Below are 21,147 nucleotides of genomic sequence, written 5' to 3' on the forward strand. Positions count from 1 at the left end.
GACGGATTCCGCTTCTGGCTCGCCGGTGACGAGCCACTCCGGCCAACAAGGCCGGCGTGACGGCTCATCTCCTCCGCGGAAGTGGATCGGACGTGGGGTGGCGGTTTGGCCGTGATCCGCATATCATCTAAATATGCCTCGAAACAAGAGGGTAATATTGTCCCAGTAACTTCACTCGGTTGTGAGGTGTTTTCTTCTTCGAAAAGAGGTTCTCTGTCAGAAGGGGCGTGTTCGTCTCCCATAGCCGGGGCCACAGCATGTTTTCAATGGCGAATGTCTGGGTGACGTCACGGACAGTAGATACAGCCCAATATGGCGACCACTTGGATGTCGAATGAGACTTCCGCATCATATTGATTTTTTCTTATAGACATTGAAGTGAATAATGTTATGTATTTTTCATTACAATATCTATTTTACAATGTTTATAGGGATGGGACTTGACCTTTAAAGGCGATTTACATCCTTAGTGCCGCAAAGCATGCTGCAGCACCTCCAATTGCAATCGTAAAATGGGAGGTAAATGAAAAAAAATCTTTGTGTGTGGCTTTTATTTTGAAATTGGGTAAATCTGTGCTAAATGTTGAACCCGCTGACGGTGGAATAGTTTCCGTGAGTTGTGCAATGTTGAAGGAGAAGGGAATAATGGTGAATCGATGAAGATTTGGGAATTTTTTTTTTTTTTTTTTTTGGTAGGTGTGAATATTTGCGACATTCCAAGTCCTCCCCTAAATGAATTGAATGCACGCAAGATTAGAAGTAAGGAGAGTTTTTGAGTGTGTGGGATTTCTGACCACAGGATGAGCAGATGCGCGGGAGCGACGGAGCCAAATGGCAGCAAGGAGTCATCCGTCAGTCGGGCTGACATTAAGCACACGTGTGGGCCACCGAGCTGAGTCAGGCCGTGTCTAGACACAACCCACACGGCAATCGACTCCACCGCTACGCTGTAATTGCGTCATTTCATACGCATGTAATTACAGCAACTCGAAACGATCCAAACAAAAGATCCCACAAACATGTTGCCTGACATTAGGAATCCCTGCAGATGTGCGGCGCTCCAATACGGTTGCCATTTCAGACGATAACTTGTGCCTTGCTTCCTCCAAATTTGTATTTCCAGAATATTGTTACATCGTGACGAGCCATCGGAGGGCAAAGAAATATCTCGTCACGGCTAGTTTTGTTTGTGAGTTAACACCGAAAATCAATCTAGCTGGTGAGTCGCTTGCACGTATGTGCCGCTTTATATAACACCACGATATTACTCCCAGCTTCACGGGTTTGTGCCTTTTTTTCCTCCCTTCTCTTTATTTGTGTTGTAAAAAACATAAACCAGCTCGAAAGATATGATCTCAGAGAACATTTTATAGAGCTTCTGCACCTTCGTCACCAAAATCACGTGACTGGCCATATCGCCGGTTAAGGAAAGGATTGTTCAATGCTAAATCCGTTGAGACGGAATGAAAATACGTCTCCTAGAGTTTTGTCCAATACCGTTAAACATTTAGAAGGTGATAATAAACGAAGGTGCGTGGGAAAAATGAGAGACACTTGGCATAGATATTTAATGGCGAAGTCGATGTTTTGGCCGATGAGAAAGTGGACGGTTAACCCACTTCCGCTTGTCTTGGACAACTGGATCTACACATGGATCTGGTGAGTAAGTCGTCCAGATTTACACGGATGAGTTTAAAAGCATAGAAAAGTCTGGACGCATACAAATACTTTGTTGCTGGATCTGTTCTTAATCAAGAATAAATCCCACATAGTGATGGATCCACTCAGATTTTTTCAATAGAAATACCAATATTTAAATAAATGACCCCTGGTTTTACACAAACTTACATTCATTAATTATGAAAAAAAAAGACAGCGAGTCGGCTCCTCCGTACACAAAACATGTTGGGGCCACACATTAAACTTTGGTAAACCTCTCAGTGACAGACGTTTTTTTTTTTTTTTTAAATATGCATTGTTCTCAAAAGAGTCCAATGCATATTTAAAAAAAGAAAACAGCCCCCGTACACGGAAGCATGTTGCGGCCACATGTTAACCTCCGTAAAAATCACTGTGACCAATGGTTTATTTTGTTTTTTTAAATACGCAGTGGACTCATTTGAGAAAAATCCATATTTAAAAAAAAAAGAAAAAAAAAACATGTCGAGGAGAGGTTTACCAAAGTTTAACGTGTGGGCGCGACACGCTTCCGTGTACGCAGAGAAATACGTTTTGGGAATTTGAGATTAAGCAGAATAGTTCCGACCTGAAATGAAGTGATCGCTCCACCGTCGTGTGTATTTGGTTGGGCACCATCCATCACATTTAATTGCCAAAGTCCATCGATCTTTTCTCATCTTTTCAGAATACCATATTCTATAGAATGACGTCTTTGAATATCTGTCTCGTCTGTTGTAACAACCAACAGCACAACAAGTCTCTGGCATTGTGAATATTCTGCTCCGGTTCAATGTCCCCCACACTGTCGAGCAGCTTTTTTTGACGGGCAATATGGCGCCGGGAAAATTATGACGTCACTTGCACGTGCTCTATATGACTAATAGTCAAGTCAAGTTTATTTGTTCAATGACGAGGTCACAGTTCAGTTCAATGTGAACGCAATTATTTTCTTCTGTGTTTAGGAGGATGAGCTTCAAGCCATTTTCCAGGAGAACCCGCAGTTGAGCCTCCACTTTTTAAACGGCAGTCACAAATCATCCGAATATGAGAAGGTAAGAGCCGACAACGGAGATGTCGCGTTTGAAATGAGCCAATGTCGGACTGCTCCGCCATTTTGGATTGCTACGGAAGTTCACAGCCCCACAAAACATTAACTGAGTCTTATTTTAGTATTATTCAAGATGGAACAATAAGAATTCAACATCAGCGTCCAACTTGTCTCTCCGCTTTGCTGTATTGTGAAAGCTTTTCACTTTTTGGAGAATTGAATCCTCGAATTCAAGGTTTTCTCAGGCAAAATAACTGCGCCCAACTGTCCCAACGTTGATAATATTCAAGAGAAACATTCATCTCCCTTTCGGTCCAAATGACCTTAAAAGTTCTCGACAGTGAATCCACTGAAGCCAAGTGCTAAATCAACAAAAAAGCCAGTCTCTCTGGACACTAAGGCAATTACATGAAGCACCACTGCGTTGAATTGCCTGGGTTACAACATTATCTATCTTGCAATATATGTCGCTCAGCATTTTTCTTTTAATCAAATGTTCATAGGAACAATTAGCCATGGCATCCAGTTCTTCCAAATTATGATGTGTTAAAAATGTGAAAAATTGTGTCACATTTCCATGTGAAATGCTGAGCTTTCACTGTCTTCCGTCAAATACTCCAACGTAAAATTTACCTTCAGCGCAAGGACCACGCGTTTCTCTCGGGAAAACAAACAAAGCGACAACTGCGGCGCTCTCCAGCCTTTGTGCCCTCCTTGTTTTGTGTGCGCAGGTGAAGTCCGAGTATGCCCAACTCAAAGATACGCTCGGTGCTGTGACGCAGGAGAGAGATTTTGCCCTGTGGGAGAGGAACCAGCTCCGAGGCAAACTGGAGAACCTAGAGCAGGTGCTCAAGGTGAGCGAAGCCAACCCGTGGCTTACGAGTGCACCGACCCCAGGTTCCCCATCGGTCTCTCTGGTGCTGCACTAGCTCCTCCTCCATTGTACTCGTCTAACGTGCCTGACGTGTCTGTTGCCTTCTAGTGCCGTGCTGAAAGGTCTTCTGACCAGGAGCAGTGAAAGAGTAGAAGCTGGGATTGCCTCCCTTCTATTGCAATATTTCACGTTTTCCCCACCCCCATTCCTACATGCCTCTCCCCCTGCTAGAATTTGAAGGTATCGCGGCGACGTCCACCCTGGAAGCAGTGTTGCTCGCTTCGTTCTGAATGCTTCTTCGTTGGCGGGATGCTTACGGAAATACACGTGAATGCTCACCTGGCTTTGAGAGCGCAGCCGCGCGGAACGCGCTGACGCATGAAACGCGAGGCCGGCTCACCCCCGTCGTGATAACGTCGCCGACTCGCACGTGTCACTGGCTTCTTCTTTCACTTTATCACGTCACAAATGTCCAATATGCCACTCCATCTTTTGTAATGTACTTGCGGATGATCACAGACAAGCAGGCGCACTTTGGAATTTGCGGCCCCTTTTCATGTAACAAGGCTCCGCCCCGAGATACAAATTCTCCTCTCAGTAACGAGGCCTCCGACAGGGATCGTGTTACCTAAAGGGGGCAAGCAAACTTAGCTTGATGCGTACTGATGGTTTTTGTCCTCGACCACATGTACCTCGGTGCAAATATTGATCGGATTGTACTGCTGCTGTTGTCACCTAGCGGTTGGAACAGCGTGAATGCTGAGAGACGTCTCGCTTTGTCCTAGCCAAAGGTGGACGACACGGTCAACTGATTGCGTGCGAGCCGCAGGGTCACTGCGAAAGGGGCACGGCCCGTCCGTCGTGAAAGTGTCAGCATTCGCACAAGTGTCGTTTTCATTCGACATCTGCTCGTCTTTGCTTTCCTGTCACGTCCTGTCACGCAACACATTCTAGCCGGAGCTAAGAACAAAAGTAGCTTCTTGTCACTTTTTCTCCTGCAGCCCGTAAAACGTAACATTGGACGTTTGCTGCAGCAATTACAGAAACGGTGTGATGAGTATGCCCTCGCATTGCCTCAAGCAGATGGGTATGATGCTGTCCCTGCACTTCTTTTTGTATAAACCAACGTTATCATCTCTGATGATTTTCTTTTGGCGTTTTGTCTGGACAGCAGCATCTCTCAGCATTCATGCATATTATATGAGGGAACTGCAGTTTTGTCTCGGTACACCGTTAACCAGCTTGCGACGCCCGTGCGCATGTAACACTTGTGTCGAGTGGAATGCACGGTGGAAAGAGCCGGGGATGCTCTTAGCAGCACTAACATTAGCCGTCTTTATGCCCTCCCCTCACCATCCCCCCTCCCCGACCTCTCGTGCCCTGCGGACAGCATATGCGCGAGGCTGCGGAGCGGCGGCAGCAGCTCGAGTTGGAGCATGAGCAGGCCTTGGCTGTACTCAATGCAAAGCAGCAGGAGATTGACCTGCTTCAGAAGGTAAGAGGAGTCAGGTCGTTCAAAGGTAAAAGCCGCAAAGCTCTCGACGAGCTTTTCTGCCATCCGAGGCTGTGCCGCATTACGATAAAAGCGAAAGTGAAACGAGTCCGCTCGCACGCCACCTCGCCGACAATTTGTCAGAGCTGTCCACTCTGTTCCCATCCCCCAGCTTTCTTTTCCCCACCTAATCCTACCTGCAACATTTCAGGAGCACTTTTGATGACACCTTTAAGAGGCCTACTTAGAAAAAAAGTTCAGGCCAAGGCCATTTTGCCACTTGGCCTTTCTTTTTCTCTTTTTATGCACGGGAGCTGAGTTTAGAGCGAGCAGAGTAAAGGCTCACATTGTTGATAGTGTAAACGTGCTGAGAATCGTCGCCAGTTCTTCCCGCGTGCAGCTCGGCGTTGTCGCCGTCGCGTTGCGCCAACTTCACAGTTGCGGCGTTTTTCTCTCAATTAGCAGAAGCTCATTACGGCCTAATCTGCCTTCAGACGCCCGCCGTTCTCCTGAATTCATTGCCGGCAAAATAGATTTATGGAAGCGTTAAGTCGACGGATGCTTTCATATTTTCTCCCAGCAGATGTTCCCTCGTTTTCAAAGACACACTTCCGCCACATTTGGAAACATTTGATGGGTCGCAAATCGGCCATAATCAATTTGGATACAGCGACGACGGCGAAATGGCGGTTTTGCCGGCAATCGTTTATGATGACAAAAGACCTCCTTAAAAGCTTTAACAGCCACAACATGTTTATTATTTTGCTATTCTTGTTACCCTGATTGGAGAAAAAAAAGAAGATACGATTCCAAGGAAAAATACTTATCGTTGCTAACCTCTGGAGGCCAGTTTGAAAGAGTCGAAAGTTTTTTTTCCTCTCATACTTTTGGAAAACACCAGAGCAGAGCGGTATTAAGCTTCCTCGTGCCGTTCATTTCCCTGCAGCATGTGAAGACCAACCTGCCTTCAGCAACAAGAAGACACTCAGAAGGCACTTGATTGCTATTTTCAGCTACTGCAAATTATGCTTGAATGCTCCTAATACAAAATACTTGCCCAATAGATAGCTTCCTCTGTTGTAGGGTAATCAAGTCTGTTTTTTTCCCCCCTCTTGGTGAGATACGTTTGGTAGCAATTGAATTTGGGTTCGGACCAAACCAAAAGGTTGGCACACTCCCAAATGTACTCGGTGCAGTTTGGTTGTACGGAGAAAGCAAACTGAACATGATCAATTCCAACTGGCAAAGCAACCAATTATACATGGCAGGTTGTTGCAAGTACACAGCAGTTGAGCTGATGAAAACGTCCACTTACCAAGTACATCTTTCGTTTAGCATGTCATTAAAACTGCTCAGACAGTAACAGGCTGAAGGAAGATCATTCGCGGCAAACAATGGACCTTTCCAACCTGTCAATCGCTTGTACAGTAATAGCCAATCAGATGGCCGTATTGTCTTAACACGCCCCTCTCGCTATGTTGTCCCACAAGCAATGCTGTTTGCCAATAGCGTGCGCTTGGAAAAGTTAATGTCACAAAGAAAATAGTCCTCAGATGCGCTTGGGGAACGTGCAATTCTGATGAAAGATATCCTGCTAGATTGATTCATTTTCCAAAGCCTAAAACACAGTTGACGAAGTGTCTAGGATGGATTAAGGATTGCAGAAAACCGCACGTACAACTAAATGTGAACAATATCAACAAACACAAGGCTGTATTTTTGAAGGTAAGTGAGGGAGAAGTATCTGCTGAATGAAGTGCGTAATGTTTTACGCGTTTTTGAGATTCGGGTTAGTGACACGTAAATGCGTGATGCCATGCAAGAGAAATGTCCATTTGCCTATTTGTATCACATCAGAGTTTTAAGCACTAGGTTCCATTACGAGCCAAGACAAATGAATACACCCACTCACTTACAAAGAGTACAATGATATTACTCGTGATCTTTCCATGTAAAAAGTACTCACCCTGCTTTACATGCGCAGTACGATTCCACTATTTTATCCTGTTGGATTTCAATATGAAGTTTGTGAGGCGTCAAACTTTTTTTGCATCGATCACCAACATTTCGCTGTTACTCTGACATTGCGTCCCGCTCCGTCCAAAATCTTAATTCCTTGTACATATCCTTGCGTGAAATAGTTGAGACCTCATTGTAGAACTCTCTTGGACAAGTCTGACGCATTTGGCAAAAATTATACCCCAATATTATCTGGAATACGCGATACAGAATCGACTTCAAACATATTCTGTTCAATCGCCATTTTGGAAGCTTGTGGGACATGGCTAAGGGGGCGGAGCTTAAGATCGCCATCGGAAAGGTCCTTTGAGGTACTTTCAGATCTAGCCAATTCATTGTCCATCTTTTTCCCCGAGTTATCAAAAAAGAACAAGTTGGCTTTCGTTGGTTAAGAGAGCTCGTCACCGATGGTGCCACGGTACACTCGACTGACTCGTTCAGGCAGCTTGGGTTTGAATTCCCACTCAGTGACTGTGTGAGTGTGAATGTTTGTCTGTTTGTACCGTATATGTCACTTCCTGCCTGGCGAGCCGTCCGAGTTGAAGTCTGCCTTTTGCCTGAATCAGCCGGGATGAGCTTCCCACTCCCCGTGACGCTGAACAGAAGGCGTAGTGTCGAAAATTGAACGGCGGGTGTTGACGAGCTCTGTTTCTCTTATTCATCCATACATCACGTCTTCTTCCTGTTTACTTTCATGCGCACTTTTATAATCCAGAAAGAAACAGGCCTGGTTCATCCACCCGAATGGCAAGCCTCAACTGAATCAGCATAGAGAAATCGAGAGATGGGTGTGAAAGTAATAAACTCATCAGACACTTCCTTATGGCCCCGTCACACCATGACCTTCTGGTTAGCGTTCTATAGCGTTTGAGGAAACGTTGGTAGTCGCCCATGGTCGCCGGGATAACACCAGAATCGGCGGAGAACGCCGGTCCGGGAAAAACATTTGAACGTGCACAAAAGTTCTCACCGAGACCAGCGTTCATCAACATTTAATTCAAGAACGTTCGTGGAACGTTTTACTAACGTTCGCCGAGCGTTCCACGCGGTTGGCTATCGTTAGTTAGTCGTTACTGTAGCGTTACTTGGTTGTTACTTAATTGTTTGCTTTGCAGTGAACGACTCACTGGCGACCTGTCAACGACCACTGAGCAATCCCCTAGCGCACGCAGCGTGTAACTAAAGTCAAACGAACGTCCTTTGGCGTCCATTGAGCGTCATTCGAGCGTTTCCCGAACGTCCATGCATATGGGTATATAAACCGATGCTTTGCATTCTTACTTGCAGCGCTAGTTGCTGAAGTCCGCACCCCACCTTTTTTTCGTCTAGACGGCATGATGCTGACTGTTCAAACTCCCGAGAACAACTGAAGTGAGGATGACGTTTTCGTTCCCGTTCCACTGTAAAAATTACACGCCAGCAAAACGCTATCCTGTCATTATTCACCCGTTTAGTCACACGCTCGACACGCTCGTCTAACGTTGACAAATTGCTCGTCGGGCGCCAGTGACACGTTAGCACACGCTAATGGTTTTAGGGGTATCTTATTTGGTCACTGTTACACGCTTCTCGTGCGTTAGACGCACATTAGTCATGCGTTAGACACACATTGATCACACGCCACATGTGTCATCCTCATTTGAGAACGCTGAAAAATAGAATGATTTAAATGTTCAGAGAACGTTGACCAGAACGTCATGGTGTGACGGAGCCTATAGGTGTGCTAGTTGGATCCAAATTAGCCTGTAAAACTTGTATCACCAATTTTGCCATTGCATAGATTTTTCCTAAATATTAAAAACAGAGAATATGGAATCGGTATTATGTTATTTGACTTTGGAGCTGTGCACAATATTGTGGTTCGTGGATGTATGCCGGCATTTGTTTGCGAAGTAAACAAGTAGAAAAGAGTCGAAAAAGTAATTGCAATCGGAATGTCGCCCAGCTCTGAAGCGCTTTACCTGTGTTTTGCAGGCTCAGGTTGAGGCTAAAAAGGAACATGAGGGCGCTGTCCATCTGTTAGAGGTGAGGTGCCGGACGGGAGGGGCGGGTGGCGTTCAGTTCATCATATTGGTCAACTGCTCCTTCACTAAGCTACCAAATTATCTTCAAGTTGTGCTCATTGTTTCTGTAAAGTTTAGGTTAATATTGATGGTGAATTTCTATTCCTATGTGCGTGAGTGATTCCTTTTCTCTCTTTTTTTTTTTTAACTGTCTGCGTGTCGATGTTTAGAACCACTTGGACAGCATGCAGGTACTTCATATTTGTTTTTATTCATTTTTTGGATATTTTTACGCCTTCTCTTGTGCAAGCAGTGGAAAGTGCATCAGTTTGCTCTTTGGAGTGCAAATTGCTCGACATCACATTCAGGCCAGAAACAATTACTCATCCGAAGCAGAGTCCGAGAACAGCAAAGTGTACGTGGAAAGTGAAAGTGCTTCTATTATGCGGGGTTTTGCATCGCTTCGCCGGGGCACGCTGTCCGCCTTCCTCGCCTTTGGCCTCCCGTCAAAGCAAAGTCACACACGATGAGGCTCTGGAATGTGACTGAGAGTATAAAGAAGACTTCACTTTGCGTTGATCACAGAGAAATATTCAGCCATTCTTGTTTAATATTTGATGAAAAGACTTGACAAAATGAAACTTTCATTGCATGCATAAAGAAAAAAAGGTGTGAGCGATTATATGTTGTACTCATTCAGAATTTATTATTGCGCTTGTAGTCAAGCAGCAATGCTTCGTGCTGACAGCTGTTTGCGAAAATTGGGCGACGCCTAAATAAGTGCAAATTCCATGTAAGCGTTCCAGCATCTTTGTGAAGGATGAAGTTTATTTGATGTATTGGATCCGATCAGATTTTTAGGATGTGCCGAAAGACGTCAAACCTCCAAAGTTATGCAGTCGCGATGCAGGTGACCCGTGATGTTTGCACGGGTGGTTTCGTGGCTACTCTAGCGCAGGTTGCGTGTTGAGGTCAGGTAGTAATCTAGCTGTTGCACAGTTGAGAAATCTTGCGGCAGCACCACGCTGTGGTCAACAAAAGAGACCTATGCTTCAATTTTTTTTCCGTTTTTTATCTTGGTGGAACGGTGGTGTGACTGGTTAGAGCGTCTGTCTCTGAGGACCGGGGTTCAAATCCCGGCCCGGGCTGTGTGGAGTTTGCATTCTGTCCCCGTGCCTGCGTGGATTTTCTCCGGGCACTCCGGTTTCCTCCCCCATCCTAAAAACATGTAACATTAATTGGACACTCTATATTGCCCCGAGGTGTGATTGTGAGGGGGCTGTTTGTCTCGATGTGCCCTCCGATTAGCGGGCAACTAGTTGAGGGTGCACCCTGCCTCCTGCCCACAGTAGCCTCCAGCACTCCCGTGACCCTTGTAGGATGAGCTGCTCAGATGGATGGATGTTTTTTTAGCTCTTACATTGTGTATATTGTGCAAATAAGAAAATTAGGCTTCAGCACCTACAAGTGAAGTTCTGTCTGCCTGATGGTAGTTTGATTTTTGTTTTTTATGAATGTCCTTTCTTTCATGTATGCATGGTGAAATATTTATTTTTCATTTTCCATAAGAATTGCATCTCCATTTTGTCTGTTATGATTGTCTATACCCTGTGTTAGACAGTAGCTGTCCTGCACCTTTTATGACACGATGTACAAATTCAGGGTGCGTGTTGTGCTCTCCAGCATGCGATTATTTTGAGTCTTGCAAGTTGCACTTTTCTTACCTTTTCATTCTCTGTCTTTCTAATCCTGTTGCTCCCTCTGTCTTTTCCTCGTGTATTCGTTTGTGACTCACACCTGTTCCCTTCGCCCTCACCGCCGATAGGCCAAAGTGCGCGAGCTGGAGGAGAAATGTCGGAATCAGAGCGAGCAGTTCAACCTGCTGTCCAAAGAGTTGGAGAAGTTTCGCTTGCAGGCCGGGTTCGACATCCTCAGCACTGAACCTTTGACAGTGTGTGAGTCACCTGCTTCTCCCAACAAATCTCTTTCCCAGCTCCTCAATGGATTGGCAACCCCCGTAGGCAAAGGTGAGGCCCAAGAAAGAGAATCCGAAACGGGGGGGGGCTGTTTTTGCCTTTTTTTTGTAAAGTGTTTTCCTTTGTGAAAGGCAATCACGTTGTGCAAGTATGCTCTGTCAATGAGCTCTCGACACTAAAAACATGAGCAAAAGTGAAAAAAATCAGCCAATTTTTCCATTTATTGACCAAATCTGTCAGAAATGGGAATTGATCATGCTATAAAAATTTTACTGCAGTGCTTCAATACCACATACACACCATAATTTCTCACGTATAATGCAATTTTTCCAGTCAATAATGGGCATTTTACATAGGTATAAGGAAAATGGATGAGAAACACCTTTGTTATATCAATGTTGTGAGGATTATTGTTTTATCATCCATTTGTTTCTATTGTTCTTGCCCGAATCATTCTCTTTGCAAGCAGCTGTGTGACCCAGCGTGTGACCCAGTGACACCTGGAATGGCGATGCCCCCCTGCTGACTTGAAACAGATACTCATGAACACCATAAACATGCCTTATATCAGATGCCCTGCTAATCTCTAGCTGGTTTATCAGGACCCTGATGAAGCTTTGAAGAAATGTTTACTTTAGTGTTTGTGATAGTGTTGCCATCCACTTCACTATTTTTTTCGTGAATTTGTAACCTTGCAACTTTTTGACCTGAGAAAGCAATAAAAAGAGGCACAACGGTGAGGCTGACTCAGAACGTGGTTCGGAGTTGCAGCTAGTCAGCCGAACCCGTCCTCCTCATGAGCGAATTGAAGACCTCTCCTGTCCCTGTTACGTGCATATCTGTCCAGCAGTTAGGTGATGAACCTGACAAATGTATACTCCCACCTAGGGGTAGTGAAGGAGGTGAGACTTTATTTCACAACGGAAGGCAGGAGCGCCAAAGCACGGTCCAATTTCGTCTCAATTCTTTTAAAGATCATGAAGAAATTTGTAACAATTACATTGCCGCATGCACACAGAGTAGACTAATTCTTGGAAAATCTAATAAAATGCACACATGAAATGTTTTGAGCTTATGGAGAGCAGCAAATTGACACTGCGCCTTATATATGGGTAGAAGCATTTTCCTTATTTTTTGGTCAACTTTGAGAATGCACATTGTACTGCACGAGTAATTACTGTAAATAAAAAACTGTCACTTGTATTTGTAAAACTATATTCTCTTTAAGACTATTTGAAGTTGAGTGTAAAGGTATAGAACGGAAAAATTTCCAAAGCAGAAAAACTGTTGTCCTTCATGTTGCTTGAGCGCAATATTCCTGTCGTGTAACCAAATTGATATAATTTCCAGTGTAGTTTGCTCCCCTCGATGGCATTATTATTGTTTATTCTCTCGATTCCAGACAGATTTCCGTTACCGGGTTGGGAGGCGCGACGACGAGCTTTTCTTTTGATCCGCAGGCAGCGAGTCACCGACGAGCAGGTCTTTGATATCGGAGTTCATCCGTCCACTGCAGAGCGCCAGCGACAAAGCGGAGCTTCTCTCGGTCAAGCCGACGTTCCTGCATCGCAGTCGAGGCGGCACCGGCGCGGCACGCACGCTACTCTCGGAGGTTGGTGATCGTCTTGAAATGGATATTATTGTCGACGGTGAATGAAAAGGAGCCGACGTGGTTTAATGAAGAAGTCAATGTCAAAAATGATATTTTTGGCTAGTTTTTATGAGCAGTATGACATATGCAGTGCATTTCCAGCACAGCACAGACATTCAGAAATCCCATCCAGTTGGTTGTGAGGCCTGCTTATTTTAATTTTTTTTAGGGCAGCCCCGCATTGCCCACATGAGGCAAACTTACATATAAGATTCCATGTTTTGAGGTACTTGGTCCTTACACTCAACTGTCCGTTTGTTTGTACTTTTACCAAATGAATATATTTAAGAATTGCATTTTCCTTCCGTAGATGGACAAAGAGCTCGGTTCAACCACCAGGTCTAAACCAAGGTTTACAGGGAAGGTCCGTCTGTGTATAGCTCGCTACAGGTATGTTTAAAAAAACAACAACAACTTTTCGAGAATTTTAAGGTATCACTAGGGCCAAGATAAGACTTTGAATAAACTCAAGCAAAAAATATCAAGTCAATAGCACACCATCATTACTGTAGAATATTTTGTCACCATCGTAAAGTTAATTTTAGTCCTACATTTGTTGAGGTGTGACTTGAGCTCTTACGATAGAATGCATGTTCTCTCAAGAGTTTTCTGCTAAACACCAAAAGACTTGAATGAGAAGATGTATAACTTTCCGTACAACGACTCATTGCTTCGTTCACTTCATTTTCCTGGCGGCCACGGCAGGCCCGTTTTCCCGAAATGTAGTGAGTCATGTTATTTGGGCCATTTTTTTTTCTCTACCGTACATACAAATCTTGCAAAGTTTTTCCCAGTTCATGACGGTGTCCGTGGGGGCCGGGGCTGCTCAGTCCCCAAGGCTCAAAGTCGCACTATGATTCAGCACATCAGTTTTTGATAGTTGGTGATAAAAAAAAAGACGGGGGCCTGGAATGTGACTCCGGTGGCCGCCCTGAAGCGAATGCATATGTAGCATTAATATAAAATAAACCAGTCATGCCCGTTATTAGCTTAGGTAGTTGTTAATTTTCACTAATTATAATTCCATTTTTTATCTTTAAAATCAGTGAACCCTTTGGTACCGAATATTACTGATGTCGTGAATCCGTTTATGTAAAACTTGGTCTGATGTGCTTTGGTGCTAGTTACAATCCTTACGATGGGCCAAATGAACATCCAGAAGCTGAGCTCGCCCTGGTGGCAGGAAAGTACCTCTACGTTTACGGAACGATGGACGAGGATGGCTTTTATGAAGGTCTGAAAGCTCATACCGTTTATTCTGCACTTTCCCCAGATTGCCCACCGCCTCTTTCTCATTTTGTATTTTAGGAGAGCTGCTAGATGGCCAACGGGGACTCGTCCCCTCCAATTTTGTGGATTTTATACAGGAGGAGACATCCTCCGTTCAACGCAGGGACTCGCTAGCTAAAGAACCTGGCAACCTCAACCACAGTAGCCTGGGACCTCAGAGACCGGGGGTCAGCAGGGGGATCGGGACGGGTTTCGGCAGCCTGCTGTCTGACGACAAACAAGGCTGTCCTAACAGCAGCAGCAGCAGTCTGGGCGCGGACCTCCTGGGCTCCTCCAGCAACGGGACAGGAACCTTAGATGTCAGTATTGACGAGGTCGGTGAAAACGTTGTGCCTTACCCTCGCCGCATTAACCTGATTAAACAACTGGCCAAGAGTATCATCATTGGCTGGGACCCCCCTGTGGTTCCTCCTGGCTGGGGCTCCATCAGTGGCTACAACGTCTCGGTGGATAAGGAGTTACGGATGAGCGTCCCCTACGGGGGCAGGACTAAGGCCCTTATCGAGAAACTCAACCTGGCGACCAACACTTACCGGATCTCGGTGCAGAGCGTCACCGAGCGCGGCTTGTCAGACGAGCTGCGGTGCACGCTGCTGGTGGGCAAAGACGTGGTGGTGGCACCTTACTACTTGCGGGTGGACAACATCACGCAGGGCTCAGCGGAGCTCTCGTGGATGCCCAGCAACAGCAACTACAGTCACAGCCTCTTCCTTAACGGCGCCGAGTACGACGTGATCAAGGCCGGGGGGTATCAATATCAGTTCTTCAACCTGAAGCCCATGACGGTTTACAAAGTGAAGGTTGTGGCACAGACGCACCAGGTGCCTTGGCAGCTTCCGACGGAGCAGAGGGACAAGAGGGAAATCTCTGTGGAATTCTGCACTCAACCTGCAGGTGAGCGAGCGAATCGATGCGCTGCATTCAGGACAACAGTTCACACGTTCACTCATCACTAACCCAGCTTTTTAATTCATATGTCCTTAAAGATTGCTCAGTTCTGTTTTCACTGTCTGTTCTTGCGGATTCAGTTAAAAAAACAGAGAAAACAGAAGCAGGCAATTAGGAGTAATTAGGAGGAATAATTGAGGTGGGGGGGGAGTGGAGTTCTAAAGAGGGGGCGCCAGGGCTTGAATTGATTGAAAATGAAGATGCCGCACAGAAACGACAAGATGATGAATGGAAAGAGGGCATCGTAAGAAGCATCACGCTGAGCTTTTTCTGCTGCCTTTTGATGGGGAAAAACCTGCCGAGAGTTCATTAGATTAGCCGCCCATTGAACAATTTAATAAGAGGCGGTGGAAATTGTCTCCGCGTGTCTCCGCGTGCAGTGCGGGGCTATTCTTGAGGTGGTGCCGTCCGGGCAGGCTGCAGAGACTTTCATATCCTCAAACAAGTAACGGCGCTTCTGAAATGAAAAGCAGTCACCGTCAGCAGCTTCCAGTTTGCTGCCATAAATTCGGTGTCTGCAACTGGGAGGAACGAAAGCCGCTCGACAAAATCGTTCATTCAGTGCTCTAAGAGCTGCTATTTGTTGGTTTGACAAGTTTAATCATCATAAGGCGAAATAGAATCGCATAACAGGTATAAGTTCCGGTCTAAAACTGTTTTGTGTGAGGGTGGAAACACGTCGGCGGTGGTGGAGCTTTATGCTGACGCGCAGTGCTAAGTGCGGCTAATCGCTTTGCGCCGCTTAGCGCTGGGTGCTTGGAGCGCCGACACACTGTGGAGACCACGTCATTCCTTTGTCTCGTAGTCTAACTAACAATCTGACAGCTGGCTGTGATTGCAAAGCATTCAGAAACCAGAATCAGAACTTTTGTTCTTGGTCTTAGCGATCTGTGTTGTAAAAACCCACTGCTGGTTTCACTCACTTAAAGAATAGGACTGTAAATACAGTATTACCAATACAGAAGCGATACACTTAAGGTACCAGCTACTACAGAACTCCTCACACCCTGCACAAAAAAACAATCCAATACAAGCTAGGTCAAAATACTTGCTACCCTGTTTGCATTGACATAGTCAGAAAGGTATTATTTTGACAGTATCTTTATTTTTGTGTATTTAATTGACTGTGGTGTCAATCAGAATCAGAATCTGCTTTATTGGCCAAGTGTGTAAAAACACAAGGAATTGTTCTCCGGCAGTTGATGCTGCCCTGATACGATATACAGAACAAGAACAACAAAGCAGCAACAACAAAGAACAAGAGACATTTCTATTTATAGGAACTATTCCTTGTAAGACTCATGTAAAATCTTCTTCATTTAGAACAGGTAAGAGATAAGTGTGTCAACGTCCCGCATTGTGTAAAGCTTGTACAGAGTCCCTTTACTCGTTCGCAGTTCCCTTTACGGAGAGCAGTTTAAAGTGACGAATCGTACGATAGTCTACAAAATATATTACTAATACTAAGATTGATTGGACCAGCAGGATGTGAGTGAGTGTCCCAACAATAGCACAAGGCAGGAAAGAGTAAACATGCTGATCAAGAATTTAATGACTTAACCCTAGTGAACCCACAGGGGTCACAGGAGCTGGAAGAGCTGGTGGGCAGGATGTGGAGGAACCTGTCACGAACCTCCGGTACGGGGTCGGACCCAAATGCAGGACTTCGAGACAGAGGCATAATGTTCGATGTAGTTTATTCCGGAAACTGGGTCATACGCATTAGAACAAGAGTGACAGGTAGATATTAACTATGCTACACTGTAGCAGTCCGACAAGGCAGAGGTGCAGAAACGCTAGGCTAGGTGGGATCCAAAAGCCATGCAGCAAGGTCCGATGCGTCTGGGGCAAACTAACAACTCAACAGGACACGATCAAACTAAAAGGTACAGAATTGCTGCCACTAGGGTTACTCTAACTTACCCGTAGACGCGGAGAGTCCCACAGACAGTGAATGCGACCCACTAACGCAAGGCAACAAACTGGCAAATGCCCGCAACGAAAACTCCAACTTAAATGCCCTTCTAATTACAGTCTGAACGTGAAACAGCTGTGGCCACGCCCCTCTTGGCAGTGGCCAAGTCTTGCTCATGACAGATCCGAAAGGATCCTGCCTGCTCTGGACCTAGTTTGCGTTGCGTGTAAGTCCTCAATAGTGGGTAGAGCGGTGCCGATAATCCGTTCAGCCGTTTTGATTTTCCGTTGCAGTTGGAGTTTGTCCTTTTTTGTGGCAACCCCAAACCAGAGTGTGATGGAGGTACACAGTACTGACTGGATGACCGCTATGTGTAATATGTGCAGTGCATCATCAAGGTAGCCATTTCCAATACTGTGGTACCTCTAACTATGACATTAATTCATTCCGGACGTTTTCTTAATGTGAATCTTTCGTGAGTAGAAGCGCTTTTTATATGTAAATAGCATAATCCGTTCAACCCACACACAAAAAAGAAGCATTCGGAGTACGTAATGTAATGAATAATAAAAATAATGTTCATTTACCTTTGGCGTTGGGCGACTATGCGACGAGAAAGTGAGTGAGAAGCAAAAGGTATCGTGGGGGATGGAGGAGGAGGCAAACGTTTGACAGCTAAGCGAAAACATAAGTACGAATAGACGCAAGCACACAACTTCATTCCATTAAAGTTTCTTGGGGTCCATGGTGAAGAAAGATGAATAAACTTGCGTAAAAAAAAACAAACGAAAAACTTGTGAAAAAGTTCTAATGTGCACTAGCATGGGACAAAGCGTGTGAAAGCGCTAACGTGTGATTTCATATTAGTGGCTCTCCACGTCGGAAAGCCATGCAATGTTGTCAGGAACAAATCCAGGCACCTGTAAAACTTGAGCTCTTTTCTGAGTAACGATTGTCCGGATGTAACATGTTGGAAAGAACGAAGTCACCAATGATGGAAACGTTTACTTGCCTGACTTTGATTGGCGACCAGTCGCAGGTGTAGACTGCCTTTGACCCAGCTAGCTCCCTGGGCCAAGAATAGTGAAAGTGCATGGATGGATGGATGGATGGATGGATGGATGGATGGATGGATGGATGGATGGATGGATGGACGGCTGAATAGGAACAAAGAATACTGGGACACTTTACGGACTTGTCACACTCACAGGGTCAGTGGGGCCAGCAAGTCACTTCTTTCCCCCCTGCTTGTGATCTCCAGGTCCCCCACTCCCTCCACAGGAGGTTCAGGTCCAGTGTGGGCAGACACCCGGGGTCCTGCAGGTTAGATGGAAGCCCCCACCGCTGACTACGGCTGGCACTTCCAACGGTGCCAGCGTAATCGGCTACGCTGTGTGCACAAAGGGACAAAAGGTACCAACCGGGTTGTTCGAAGGTGATCGAAGGCGGTGCGTATCGCCCACCAACTACTCTTTCGGCATCTATTGAAGGAAGAAAATTATGTTTATATACAACCAAAATAAAAAGCTCAAATATCAGCAGATGCGGTATTCTTCATCTAAACCCTTTTTTCGCCACGGTTGAAATTCATTTTGAGATTTTACTTTTGAAAAGGTCATGTGTGTAAAACTCATACACCCAAAAAGTTTGGGATATTGGCTTTTGAGAGACATTTCGTACGGGCAAAGTTGTTTCAAATGTGGTATTTGGTGAAAATGTTTCAATGTGGCTCTTCCTGTCTCTGTATTTGTGTTTCTGTCTGCCGGTGACGTTCAGTGGCCACTTTACTGTCGATCAATTGTTCGCTGTCGACTTGGTCTCACGGTGTCGAAACGTGAGCAGCGGGTATGAAGAGGGCGGCTGAAATAGCAACAAATTCACAATGCTAAAGGCTTTTTCACCTCAAGCTGAACTGAAAACTACTGCAAACCTGAGCGGCTAAAAATTCATTTTTAAAAGTTTTTGAGTGTTCCGCATTCATCCAGAAATTTCAACCACAACCCGAATGTCCCTAAAATTTTGTAATCATAGATGTGTGAAATTCACATGAGCGTTATAATTGTATTTCCACACTGAACTGGCGGTTTTTGTTGGCTTTGTGCAGATTGCCGAGGTCTTGTACCCCACCGCCGACTACGTGACGGTGGAGTTAAACAGAATCCAATGCCTGGAGGCCAGGGAGGTCATTGTAAGGACATTATCGACACAAGGAGAGTCCCAGGATTCCCCCGTGGCCATCATCCCGCATAATCTCTTGGGCTCGCCGCGCCTCGCTCACCGAACTACTGGGCCGCCCCCGCCGCCGCCGCACTCTGTGCCGCAGCCGGCGTCCTGCCCCGCTCTCTCCCAAACCCGTCCTCCGTATCCATCCACGTACCCGCTGATCCACCCCCAACCGCAGGTGCGGCATCCTCTGCCTCCAGCCCAGCCCCACACGTTGCCCTGCACGCAGACGCGCCCGCAGCCCATCTGTCACCCTCCGCCCCACGCCAGTCCTCAGTTCCAGCGCCAGCCCGCGCCCAAGTCACATCCGCTCATAAGTGCCACAGAGCCAGAAACCAAAGAGCGCGAGGCGGGCGTGCGGCCCGGACCGCCCTGGGAACCCTCCCACTCGCCCCTGCCTCCAGCACACGGCGCCGACCTGGAGCCGCCGCCCTTCCAAAGCCGCCGATCGCCCTCGCCTCAGAGGATCCTGCCGCAGCCTCAGGGAGTCCCCATCCCCAACACCGTCGCCAAGGCCATGGCCAGGGAAGCTGCCCAGAGAGTCTTTGCTCAAGGCAACAGGGTACGGTGAAAGGCTCAATGTCAAACCACTGCAGCGTAATTGGCGGCTCGGAAGGCACGAGGTCGAAATCGTATTCATTGAGCAGCCGTACGGAGAGGGAGGCTACGTTCACTAAATTGCACGACAGAGTAGACGAACGGCACCGGCTCCAAAGAAATCAAGAAAACGCTTCAAATGTTTATTTTAAGAGAAAGCGCACGACTTGACGCGCGGCATGATGTGATTTCTCCTATCAGGTGGAGAAGAGGAACATCTTCAGCGAGCGAGGCGACGCCTTGCACCCGCTAAACTCCGACGACGAGGAGGACGGCTACGACTCTCCTCACGCAAGAAGGAGAGGCGCCTCCGTGGATGAATTTCTTCGAGGCTCCGAACTGGGCAGACAGGTACGGTGTTAACCTTACAAGCGGTATGGCTTTTTTCCACAATCCAAAACGCTTCACATGTCTTCATAAGATCAAGAATAACAGCATAGTTAATATCTACCTGTCACTCTTGTTCTAATGCGGGTATTTTGAGGGCGGCTTATGCAAACACACTTAAGCGAACTTCGGTCACTTTGTTCAACTGTGGCAACTGATGTCACGTAGCCAACCTGCTTAGGTGTGCCAGGTATTGTGGCTTTTTGTGGTGGAGACTCCCTGCAGAACAAGATCCCACATCCAGAATGCTCAAAACCATCATTAGCTAATTAAACCAGATACAGTACTATACACCGTTTGATCTATAAATTTGCCCCACTTTTAAATTAAATTAAAGTTGGGCGGAATTGCAGAGCGGTTTGCTCCAATAGGCATTTTGAGAAGCAGGCAGATCGCCAACGATTTACTTAGTGGCTTCATTTCACACTTAATAGATGGGAAGCCACTCCAGAAACACAACTACCGTAATTCCCGGTCTACAGAGCGCAACTGATTATAAGCCTCACACAGTACATTTGTAAAGAAAATACCATTTGGTACATACGTGCACCGCAGCTGTGTAAAAGACATTGAAACCCACATTGAAACGCAAGATATTTACAAGAAATACGGTACACAGAGAGTATAACACTAATGCTAGCGGCGTGCTGACGCTAATGCTAGCGCTGCCGCACTAACAGGGCCAGTTAAAAAAAAACACCGGTAAAAATCACTGAGAAACGGCAGTAACACACTACCGTAGCGGTAACAGGCCCAGACCGGTAAAAGTCACTTCCTCGGCACATATATTCCACCGGTCTCACTCTTACACCTTTTCCACTCGAGTTCCCCCTCACGGCCATTTGAAAAAATGCACAAATTAGCCGCATCACTGCTTAAACCGCAGGGTTGAAACCGTGTGGAAAAAAGTCGCGGCTTATAGGCCGGAAATTACGGTGTTTGTAAAATGTCCCTTTGAAGTGTGATCCAATCATTTTTGTGCGCTAGTGGATGAGTCGGGATTCTGTCCTGCACATGGTCCTGGCCCCAATAATCTCTTTTGCA

The 21,147-nt window shown here is 46.1% G+C and overlaps 2 protein-coding genes across 4 annotated transcripts in view; both read left to right on the top strand.

Moving 5' to 3' along the window:
* LOC133499094 (peripheral-type benzodiazepine receptor-associated protein 1-like) overlaps window positions 1-5,091 on the top strand; it is a 58,324-nt gene extending 53,233 nt beyond the window's left edge. For all 3 annotated transcript variants that reach the window (XM_061816651.1, XM_061816650.1, XM_061816653.1), the window contains 4 exons: window positions 2,643-2,732; window positions 3,460-3,582; window positions 3,711-3,842; window positions 4,993-5,091. In XM_061816651.1, the coding sequence (XP_061672635.1) occupies window positions 2,643-2,732; window positions 3,460-3,582; window positions 3,711-3,746 (249 nt within the window). In that variant the 3' untranslated portion in view covers window positions 3,747-3,842; window positions 4,993-5,091. The remainder of the gene's footprint in view (window positions 1-2,642; window positions 2,733-3,459; window positions 3,583-3,710; window positions 3,843-4,992) is intronic.
* Window positions 4,951-21,147, top strand: part of LOC133499090 (RIMS-binding protein 2-like) — a 36,775-nt gene continuing 20,578 nt past the window's right edge. The window contains exons 1-11 of the mRNA XM_061816632.1: window positions 4,951-5,097; window positions 9,088-9,138; window positions 9,347-9,367; window positions 10,942-11,143; window positions 12,553-12,704; window positions 13,054-13,133; window positions 13,868-13,977; window positions 14,052-14,927; window positions 18,158-18,309; window positions 19,001-19,681; window positions 19,918-20,067. Coding sequence (XP_061672616.1) covers window positions 4,996-5,097; window positions 9,088-9,138; window positions 9,347-9,367; window positions 10,942-11,143; window positions 12,553-12,704; window positions 13,054-13,133; window positions 13,868-13,977; window positions 14,052-14,927; window positions 18,158-18,309; window positions 19,001-19,681; window positions 19,918-20,067 — 2,577 coding nt within the window. The 5' untranslated portion in view covers window positions 4,951-4,995. The remainder of the gene's footprint in view (window positions 5,098-9,087; window positions 9,139-9,346; window positions 9,368-10,941; window positions 11,144-12,552; window positions 12,705-13,053; window positions 13,134-13,867; window positions 13,978-14,051; window positions 14,928-18,157; window positions 18,310-19,000; window positions 19,682-19,917; window positions 20,068-21,147) is intronic.

This window comes from Syngnathoides biaculeatus, chromosome 4 (assembly GCF_019802595.1).
Source record: "Syngnathoides biaculeatus isolate LvHL_M chromosome 4, ASM1980259v1, whole genome shotgun sequence".
In the NCBI taxonomy this organism is placed as follows: domain Eukaryota; kingdom Metazoa; phylum Chordata; class Actinopteri; order Syngnathiformes; family Syngnathidae; genus Syngnathoides; species Syngnathoides biaculeatus.